The sequence below is a fragment of the Ranitomeya imitator genome, chromosome 4 (assembly GCF_032444005.1).
Source record: "Ranitomeya imitator isolate aRanImi1 chromosome 4, aRanImi1.pri, whole genome shotgun sequence".
NCBI lineage: Eukaryota > Metazoa > Chordata > Amphibia > Anura > Dendrobatidae > Ranitomeya > Ranitomeya imitator.
This window is the reverse complement of record NC_091285.1, coordinates 527,691,879-527,703,243: the sequence shown is the minus strand read 5'-3', so window position 1 is coordinate 527,703,243 and position 11,365 is coordinate 527,691,879. Positions and strand designations below refer to the sequence as shown.

Here is an 11,365-nt window from a genome sequence, read left to right as displayed (position 1 = left end):
TAGGGTTAGGGGTGTGTTTAGATTAGGGTTTCAGTTATAATTGGGGGGTTTCCACTGTTTTGGCACATCAGGGGCTCTCCAAACACGACATGGCGTCCGATCTCAATTCCAGCCAATTCTGCGTTGAAAAAGTAAAACAGTGTTCCTTCCCTTCCGAGCTCTCCCGTGTGCCCAAACAGGGGTTTACCCTCACATATGGGGTATCAGCGTACTAAGGACAAATAGGACAACAACTTTTGGGGTCCAATTACTCTTGTTACCCTTGGGAAAAAACAAAACTGGGGGCTAAAAAATAATTTTTGTGGGAAAACAAAAAGATTTTTTATTTTCACGGCTCTGCGTTATAAACTGTAGTGAAACACTTGGGGGTTCAAAGTTCTCACAACACATCTAGATAAGTTCATTGAGGGGTCTAGTTTCCAATATGGGGTCACTTGTGGGGGTTTTCTACTGTTTAGGAACATTAGGGGCTCTGCAAACGCAATGTGATGCCTGCAGACCAATCCATCTAAGTCTGCATTCCAAATGATGCTCCTTCCCTTCCGAGCCCTCCCATGCGCCCAAACGGTGGTTCCCCCCCACATATCGGGTATCAGCGTACTCAGGACAAATTGGACAACATTGAGGGTCCAATTTCTCCTGGTAACCTTGGAAAAATACAAAACTGGGGGCTAAAATATAATTTTTGTGGAAAAAAAAATATTTTTTATTTGCACGGCTCTGCGTTATAAACTGTAGTGAAATACTTGGGGGTTCAAAGCTCTCACAACACATCAAGATGAGTTCCTTAGGGGGTCTACTTTCCAAAATGGTGTCACTTGTGGGGGGTTTCTACTGTTTAGGTACATTAGGGGCTCTGCAAACGCAATGTGACGCCTGCAGACCATTCCATCTAAGTCTGCATTCCAAATGGCGCTCCTTCCCTTCCGAGCCCTCCCATGCGCCCAAACGGTGGTTCCCCCCCCCACATATGGGGTATCAGCGTACTCAGGACAAATTGGACAACAACTTTTGGGGTCCAATTTCTCCTGTTACCCTAGGGAAAATACAAAACTGGGGGCTAAAAAATAATTTTTGTGGGAAAAAAATTTTGTTTTATTTTTATGGCTCTGCATTATAAACTTCTGTGAAGCATTTGGTGGGTCAAAGTGCTCACCACACCTCTAGATAAGTTCCTTAGGGGGTCTACTTTCCAAAATGGTGTCACTTGTGGGGGGTTTCAATGTTTAGGCACATCAGTGGCTCTCCAAACGCAACATGGCGTCCCATCTCAATTTCTGTCAATTTTGCATTGAAAAGTCAAACGGTGCTCCTTCCCTTCCGAGCTCTCCCATGTGCCCAAACAGTGGTTTACTGCCACATATGGGGTATCAGCGTACTCAGGACAAATTGGACAACAACTTTTGAGGTCCAATTTCTTCTCTTACCCTTGGAAAAATAAAAAATTGGGGGCAAAAATATAATTTTTGTGAAAAAATATGATTTTTTTATTTTTACGGTTCTGCATTATAAACTTCTGTGAAGCACTTGGTGGGTCAAAGTGCTCACCACACATCCAGATAAGTTCCTTAGGGGGTCTACTTTCCAAAATGGTGTCACTTGTGGGGGGTTTCAATGTTTAGACACACCAGTGGCTCTCCAAACGCAACATGGCGTCCCATCTCAATTCCTGTCAATTTTGCATTGAAAAGTCAAACGGCGCTCCTTCCCTTCCGAGCTCTCCCATGCGCCCAAACAGTGGTTTACTGCCACATATGGGGTATTAGCGTACTCAGGACAAATTGGACAACTTTTGGGGTCCATTTTCTCCTGTTACCCTTGGTAAAATAAAACAAATTGGAGCTGAAGTAAATTTTTTGTGTAAAAAAGTTAAATGTTCATTTTTATTTAAACATTCCAAAAATTCCTATTAAACACCTGAAGGGTTAATAAACTTCTTGAATGTGGTTTTGAGCACCTTGAGGGGTGCAGTTTTTAGAATGGTGTCACACTTGGGTATTTTCTATCATATAGACCCCTCAAAATGACTTCAAATGAGATGTGGTCCCTAAAAAAAATGGTGTTGTAAAAATGAGAAATTGCTGGTCAACTTTTAACCCTTATAACTCCCTAACAAAAAAAAAATTTGGTTCCAAAATTATGATGATGTAAAGGAGACATGTGGGAAATGTTACTTATTAAGTATTTTGTGTGACATATCTCTGTGATTTAATTGCATAAAAATTCAAAGTTTGAAAATTGCGAAATTTTCAAAATTTTCGCCAAATTTCCGTTTTTTTCACAAATAAACACAGGTACTATCAAAGAAATTTTACCACTATCATGAATTACAATATGTCACGAGAAAACAATGTCAGAATCACCAGGATCCGTTGAAGCGTTCCAGAGTTATAACCTCATAAAGGGACAGTGGTCAGAATTGTAAAAATTGGCCTGGTCATTGACGTGCAAACCACCCTTGGGGGTAAAGGGGTTAAAGAAACTCATTTTTTTCTCAAAGCATACTCAAAAATATAAATAACACAAAAATGTAAAACAATTTCTTTACATTAGTTATTTATTTACGGTACGTTGTTTAGCTACAGATTTGTAAAACCAAACTCCATTCCAGGAGTGTTTCTATATGCTACTTATCATGTCACCCTCACAGAAATCCAAGCCTCTGAGATACGTGGAGATGTTTGACAGGTTGTAGTCACTGGTTGAAAAAATAAATTTATCTAAAGAGCCAGTAATTAACTAGTTATGAAGACCCAACTAAAAAAGCCCCATATTGTATCTCAAATTCATGGACCAAAGACATGAATGAGTGGGCACTGAGGTTTATGAGAGTAACATTGCTTTATAGAAGGATACAATGTATATTCAAAGAATGACAAAAGGAAAAATATCCATGCTACATAATATATACTTCAGCGCGCGGATGTTCGGCATTCCCATAAAAGTGAATGAAGCAGCAGTGGTATGATCAACAACTGCTCCATTCACATGGAGCTCTTCAGAGTCTTGGTTCTCGGGAATTGTGTGTGTTCCAACAGCCTAACCCACCAGAAATCGATTCTGCATTATGAAGTTTTTACGTCTTCTCTAAATTTCTAAACCTGAGTGTGCACCTGTGAGTATTCAAAACAAAGACCCAGTAGATCTCCATAGATCTCTCTTGGAGAGGAAGCTTTAAGTATATGAAGATGTGGTGGGCACCTCTCCTCTTAGATTTTCTTTGTTTGCCTGAAGGGTTCCTTTAAAAGAATTTCCATAAGCTAAAACCTCAGTGAAAATTGATTTACATCTTCTAAAATGAAATTTGTTTTTACGTACAGTATGTCAATGCTTACTTTGGAAAAAATATTCAGTTTGTGTATCAGGGACTGCTCCTAGTTTCAGATTATGTTCCTCCCAGTGACACATGCTAAATCTGAGGTCTGTGTGTCCAGGATGCCTCCACTAGCTCTCAAGTTTATCAGTGCTGCTTTATTCCTCGACTGATTTTGCATACTACATTTTTGATAGATCACTCCTCACCTGATACTAAGGATTGTGTGATAATCCTCCCCTTCTGTCATGCAGAATATCTAAGGGTTCTGCCTTGGTTTCAGGCACAGATGCACCCCTCTTTCTTAATGTCTTTTTATTATACAGATTCTCATAACCTACATACTGTGTGATCAGAAATCCCTGAAAACATGGCTACATATCTCCATTTTCTACTCTGATCTGCCAAATGCATCCAATCCCACCATTTTGCTGCCATCACTAAACAAAAGTGAAGGGGACTAGCCAGAAAGGTAAAGGAGTTACAATATTTTGTGGATTGTAAGACGCATCCCAAATTTGTTGGGTGGAAAATAGGAAAACATTTTTTTACATAAAATGGCGGTGAGTCTTTTAGTCCGTTTTAACATTAGCTTATCTGGGGGCCAGTTGAGTGGAGTCACAGGAGGCAGAGTCGCTGCTTCAGACAGCCGGTGGCAGCAGGAGCGGGGCAATGCTGCGGTGCCTGGGCTCGGATAAGATGTCGGTGAGCGGAGCCCAATCTTCCGTAGATTTCCCTGTGGTGGGCTTCGGGTAACTGCCCGCCTCCCGCTGCGCATGCGCAAGTTGAGCTCTTTTTTGATACAACGCCAGAGGACATTTTCCCGAAGCCCATAACAGGCGAATCTACAAAAAAGGGGACTCCTCTCAGTGGCGCCAACATCTTCTGAGAGCCCAGGCACAGCAGCATCGCCTCCCGTTGTCGGCTTCTTGAAGCAGCGACCCTGTCCACTGTGACCTTGCTTCACCACCGCCGCTGCCCCTGGTAAGTTCACTTTGGATTAGAAGACGCACCATATTTTCCTCTCCAATTTGGAGGAAAAAAGTGTGTGTCTTATAACCCGAAAAATACAGTACATAAACTCCACAAAAACACAATTGTAGGACATCTTTAATGAAGATTATTTAGAGAGTTAGGCATCTAAAGACAACTAATAATGTTCAGAAATACTATTTATCTGTGGATTTACAGGTAAGCTACATAAATAGCATTTAAATCATGTCTAGCCAGCTTACTGGATCAGTGGCTACAGGGAAAAAATTAAGATTTATTCTCTCTGCAGCCACAAGTTTTTAGTTATTGGGCTAATGCAGGGAGCTGTTACAGTCACAGCTCACCATACTGTGATCGTTGCTGCAGTATTTCCTTAGCCCTGATTGACAGCCTGCTCTACACACACATTCTGCATACACATGCTGCAGAGCAGGCTGTCCATCAATGTGACAGGGAGTGACTATCGCAGTATACTCAGGAGTGACTAACCGCTCCATGCCAAGCCCGATGACTGAAAACTAGCGGCTGCAGGGCAAATAGAAATGAAATTTCTCCCTGTAGCTGCTGCTCCAGTAAGCTGGCTACATAACAGCCCCCTGCTATTGGTTGCAGGGAGAATAAAACTTTAATTTCTCCCCAGAGCTGCTGCTCCAGTAAACTACATGGGATTTAAACACTATTTACCTACAGATTACTACTATATATGCAGATAAATAGAATCTCTGGTCATAACTGGTTCCCTTTAAGAAAGAAACAATTTTAAATATTTATTTGAAAGCCGTCTATACCCTTTAATGTTGGTGAGTCTAATGTTCTGTAGCCGCATGTGTTAGAGTATATATTTTATCCCATAGGGAAAGTTTATTTTATATAAGGTTTTTATATGCTCATGCCTTACATTAGACATCTGAATATCACTGTAGTGTTGACGTTCATCAAGTGAAACAACAATTCCATACTCTCTGGGATGGTATCAGATCTGTATTTATGACCACAGTTACCGAAAAAGATATTCCCATCATTTCACATGTCATTATACCATACTTCTCACTGCTTCTTTGCCATAATCGTTTTTCTTCGGTGCTACAGTATAAAAAAAGACAGATAACATATGGAAGAATACTGACAATGGTGGAGACTGACAACATTTCTATTCTAGGCTTAATATACCATCTAGTCAATAATTCCCCTCGGGATTTTTGGAAACATATTCTTGTTGACCTGTCTGCAGCATTTAATGGCACAGGGGAAATTGCTTTGAGTTTTCTTCTCCGTTGAGGACTGTCAGATAGTGGCAGGAATCGGTGAGGACATGTTCTTAAAAAGTCCAGAAATAAATAGTTTTTCTTCTTAAAAAGCAAGTTTATCATAAATAGCTTCTGTTCTGTCGGTAACGTATAATCTAGATGTTTAACTCCTTGAGTGCTAAAAGAGTCTGAAACACACTTTTCTCTTTGCAATAACTAAGCTTACAGGGTTATTTTGGTTTGTCCCAAATGCCGCAGTGGGCTTTTCCAGCTACAGAACGAAATGTGTTGCCCTTGAAAAAAGTACACACTGTTGATGAACCATCCAGCTCTAGTCCTTGGCTTGTGTGCAATGGGATCATTTGTCCCACATGGCTGATGTTAGCTGAATCGCAGACGATAAGTGGAAATTTCCATTGGGTCCATGCTGAGTGTGGGGTTGCTGCTGTTCAAATTGGGAGCTAGGGAATACATCAATGTCAAGGACATAGCTTGCATAAGTCCTACTTCTAGCCCCATGAACAGACCTCCAAGAGACAACTAGAAAAAAAGGCAGAATCATGGTTACATAGAGTGCAGAAAGTCAAATGTCAATCACATGCAAAATCCCAAAAATAATTATTTAGCTTTATGAACAAAAAAAAAAAAATATAGCCTGAAAAAAATGAAAACAAAAGCAGGACTCCAAATGCTCAGTGTCAAAGATGATGGACCCTTTATTCACATGATGCGACATGTCAGCCTTGCTCTCTAAGGTTTTACATCAGGATTTGTAAGCTAAAACCAGGAGTGGGTGATAAATACAGAAGTGGTGACGTGTTTCTATTATACTTTTCCTCTGATTGTTCCACTCCTGGTTTTGGCTTACAAATACTGAGGTACAATACTGACCAAATACTGAACATGTGAATGTGACCAATGAGGCTGGTTTAGACACTGAACTAAACCAGAGGTGGAGCCCCCTTTAAGCACAGCATTGGTTTTAGGCTGATACAGGAAGATCTCTCCTGTGTTGAATAAAAGCTGGAAGTGGAGCTGCAAGGACCCAGGACCGAAGCTTATATCTTGACATTGGAGAAACCTTTGTATTTTAAGTATATTAGTAAGTTATATATACAGTCCTGGTCAAAAGTGTTGGAACCTTTGAAATTGTTCCAGAAAATTATTGAAATTACACGTTTTGTTACATACTGCACATGTTTATTTTCCTTGTCTGTATTGGAACAACTCAAAAAAACTGAGGAAAAAAAAGGTAAATTAGACATCATTTAAAAAAACAAAAATGGGCCGGACAAAATTGTTGGCACCGTTACAAAATTATGGGTAAACAACTTTCTTTCAAGCATGTGATGCTCGTTCAAACTCACCTGAGGCAAGTAACAGGTGTGAGAAATATGAAAATCACACCTTAAATCAGTTAAAAAGTGGAGAAGTTGACTCAATCTTTGCATTGTGTGTCTGTGTGTGCCAAACTAAGCATGGAGAACAGAAAGAGCAGAAGAGAACTGTATAAGTACTTGAGAACCATGGACATGGATGGCAGAGAAAAATTGATGAAAGGTTGCAATGCAAGATAGTGTGGATGACGGATAAGCAGCCTCAATCAAGATCACAAGAAATTCAAGCTGTCCTGCAGGCTCAGGGTGCATCAGTGTCAGCACGAACTATCTATAGACATTTGAATGAGGAACCCACGCAGTTTGCCAAACTGTACATGAGTAAGCCAAAATCCTTCCGGAAAAGTGCCTTGTGTTCAGATGAGGCCAAAATAGAGCTTTTTGGTAAAGCACATCATTTTACTGTTTACAGAAAACAGAATGAGGCCTGCAAAGAAAAGAACACAGTATCTACAGTTAAATATGGTGGAGGTTCAAAGATGATGTTTTGAGGTTTTTTTGCTCTCTTGGGCACTGTGTGCCTTGACTGCGTGCAAGACATTAAGAAATCTGAAGATTAACAAAGAAGTTTGAGTCGCAATGTGTCAGAAAGATGGGTTTGTGTCCTAGGTTATGTGTCTTCCAGCAGGACAATGACTCAAAACATACTTCAAGAATCACCCAGAAATGGATGGAAACAAAGCGCTGGAGAGTTCTGAAATGGCCAGCAATGAGTCCGGAAGTAAATCCCATTGAACAGCTGTGGAGACATCTTAAAATTGCTATTGCGAGAAGGCATCCTTCAAATATGAGAGACCTGGAACAGTTTGTAAAAGAAGAGTGGTCCAAAATTTCAGTTGAGAGGTGAAAACTTGTTGATAGTTATAGGAAGCGATTGATTGAAGTTATTTATTATTAGGGTGTGCAATCAAATATTAACCTCTTACTGACATCGGACGGGATAGTACGTCCGATGACAGTATCCCCTACTTTGATGTGGGCTCCGGAGGTAAGCCCACCTCAAAGTTGGGACATGTCAGCTGTTTTGAACAGCTGACATGTGCCCGCAATAGCCGAGGGTGGAATTGCGATCCGCCTGCAGCTATTAACTAGTTAAATGCCGCTGTCAAACTCTGACAGCGCCATTTAGCAAGCCCATCCGGCCATCTGGCCGGAAATGTGCTCACCGGTAACCCGTGTCACGTGATCGCGGGTCACCGGTGTGTCGGCATGACAACCAGAGGTCTCCTTGATACCTCTACTGTGGTCGGCGCTCATAGCAAGTCTGCAAATCAGCTACATAGAGGCGATCTAAGCATAGCTTCTATGTAGCAGAGCTGATCAACTTGTGTTAGCTTCTGGCCTCCCATGGAGGCTATTGAAGCATGCAAAAAGTTAAAAAAAAAAAGTTTTTAAAAATATGGAAAAAAATAAAAAAATCATAAAAGTTCAAATCACCCCCGTTTCGCCCCATTCAAAATAAAACAATAAAAATAAAATCAAACATAGACTTATTTGGTATCGCCGCGTTCAGAATCACCTAATCAATAAAAATAAGGATTAACCTGATCACGAAACGGCGTAGCAAGAAAAAAATCAAAACGCCAGAGCTCCTTTTTTTTGGTCGCCGCGACATTGCATTAAAATGCAATAACGGGTGATCAAAAGATCGTAACTGCACAAAATTGGTATAATTAAAAATGTCAGCTCGGCACGTAAAAAGTAAGCCCTCACCCAATCCGAGATTACGAAAAGTGGAGACGCTATGGGTTCCGGAAAATGGCACAATTGTTTTAGCAAACATTGGAATTTTTTTCACCATTTAGATAAAAAGAACCTAGACATGTTTGGTGTCTATGAACTCGTAATGACCTGGAGAATCATAATGGCAGGTCAGTTTTAGTACTTAGTGAACCTAGCAAAAAAGCCTAAACAAAAAACAAGTGTGGGATTGCACGTTTTTTGAAATTTCACCACATCTTGAATTTTTTTTTCCGTTTTCTGTTACACTACATGGTAAAACCAATGGTATTGTTCAAGAGTACAACTCTTCCCGCAAACAATAAGCCATAACATGGCCACACTGGTGGAAAAATAAAAAAGTTATGGCTCTAGAAATAAGGGGAGCGAAAAACAAAAATGCAAAACAAAAAAAAATCTCCGGTCATGAAGGAGTTAAATGAAAGGTGCCAACAATTTTGTCCGGCCCATTTTATTTTTTTTATTGAAATTAGGTCCAATTTGACTTTTTTTTCCTTTTTTTGTGTTGTTCAAAACACACAAGCTCCTTCCCCACCATCCTGTAGAATGGTAAACCTCCCCTGCAAGAAATAAAATAATAAAGGGGGGTCTCATGGCAACATAGACCTGGAACAAAGCACTTTTATTTAGATGTCTGTCAATTGTATTGGCCTTCAGGCCGGGGTCAATTTAAGGTCAACATTAGTGATGAGCGAGTGTACTCGTTGCTCGGGTTTTCCCCCAGCACGCTCGGGTGATCTCCGAGTATTTGTTAGTGTTCAGAGATTAAGTTTTCATCGCCTCAGCTGCATGATTTACAGCTACTAGATAGGCTGAGTACATGTGGGGGTTGCCTGGTTGCTAAGGAATCCCCACATGTAATCAAGCAGCTGACACTATGTGCTAGGACCAGTCACGAACCGCCCCCGACACAAACATGATCGCAGTGTTCCGGCGGTATAGGGAAGCATCGCGCAGGGAGGGGGCTCCCTGCGTGCTTCCCTGAGAAGCCCGGAGCAAAACGATGTGATTGCGTTGCTGCGAGGGTCTCTTACCTCCTCCTCCCTGCAGCAGGCCCGGATCCAAAATGGTCGCGGGGCTGCATACGGGTCCTGCAGGGTGGTGGCTTACCAGTGCCTGCTCAGAGCAAGCGCTGGTAAGCCTGCAGAAGTGCACGTCAGATCGCTGATCTGACACAGTGCACAGCAAAGTGTCAGATCAGCGATATTACACTATAACATGATGCCCCCCCCCCCAGGGCAATGTTATAGTGTAAAAAAAAATATTCACATGTGTAGAAAAAAAAAAAAATCCAAAAAAAAATCCTAAAAAAAAAAATGTATTGTTCCTATAAATACATTTCTTTATCTAAATAAAAATAAAACAACAAAAGTACACATATTTAGTATCGCCGTGTCCGTAACGACCCGACCTATAAAACTGTCCCACTAGTTAAACCCTTCAGTGAACACCGTAAAAAAAAAAACCGAGGCAAAAAACACTTTATTATCATACCGCCAAACAAAAAGTGGAATAACACGCGATAAAAAAGATGGATATAAATAACAATGGTACCGCTGAAAACGTCATCTTGTCCCGCAAAAAATGAGCGCCATACAGCATCATCAAAGAAAAAATAAAAAAGTTATAGTCCTCAGAATAAAGTGATGCAAAAATAATTATTTTTTCTATAAAATAGTTTTTATCGTATAAAAGCGCCAAAACATAAAAAAATTATATAAATGAGGTATCGCTGTAATGGTACTGACCCGAAGAATAAAACTGCTTTATCCATTTTACCAAACGCGGAACGGTATAAACGCCTCCGCCAAAAGAAATTCATGAATAGCTGGTTTTTGGTCATTCTGCCTCACAAAATCGGAATAAAAAGCGATAAAAAAATGTCACGTGCCCGAAAATGTTACCAATAAAAACGTCAACTCGTCCCGCAAAAAACAAGACTTCACATGACTCTGTGGACCCAAATATGGAAAAATTATAGCTGGTAACGCCAAAAATATTTTTTGCAATAAAAAGCGTCTTTCAGTGTGTGACGGCTGCCAATCATAAAAATCCGCTAAAAAACCCGCTATAAAAGTAAATCAAACCCCCCTTCATCACCCCCTTAGTTAGGGAAAAGTAAAAAAATTAAAACAATGTATTTATTTCCATTTTCCCATTAGGGTCAGGGCTAGGGTTAGGTCCAGGGTTGTGGCTAGCGTTAAGGCTACAGTTAGGGTTGGGGCTAAAGTTAGGGTTAGGATTACATTTAGGGTTGGGAATAGGGTTGGGATTAGGGGTATGTCAGGGTTAGGGGTGTGGTTAGGGTTACCATTGGGAATACGGTTAGGGGGTATGTGTTATGACCTGGTGGCCTAGGAGCAGCATGAGACGGACTCTGGAGAAGGTGGTCCCTGTACTGACCGCAAACCCTGAACCTAGCAGCGCAACTAGAAGTAGCCGTGGGGGTACCTAACACTCCCTAGACCCCTCGGCACAGCCTAAGATCTAACTACCCCTAAAGACAGAAACAGGAAACCTATCTTGCCTCAGAGAAAATCCCCAAAGGATAGATAGCCCCCCACAAATATTGACTGTGAGAGGAGAGGGAAATAACATACGCAGATATGAAATCAGATTTTAGCATAGGAGGCCATACTAGCTAAAAAGAAAGAATAGAACAGAGTACTATGCGG

General features: G+C 40.9%; 1 protein-coding gene across 1 annotated transcript in view; it reads right to left on the bottom strand.

Annotated features, from left to right (window-relative positions):
* Positions 1–4,407: 4,407 nt before the first annotated feature.
* The window catches only part of MAN2A2 (mannosidase alpha class 2A member 2), a 243,193-nt gene continuing 236,235 nt past the window's right edge, over positions 4,408–11,365 (bottom strand). The window contains exon 23 of the mRNA XM_069766155.1: positions 4,408–6,093. Within this exon, the coding sequence (XP_069622256.1) occupies positions 5,935–6,093 (159 nt within the window). The 3' untranslated portion in view covers positions 4,408–5,934. The remainder of the gene's footprint in view (positions 6,094–11,365) is intronic.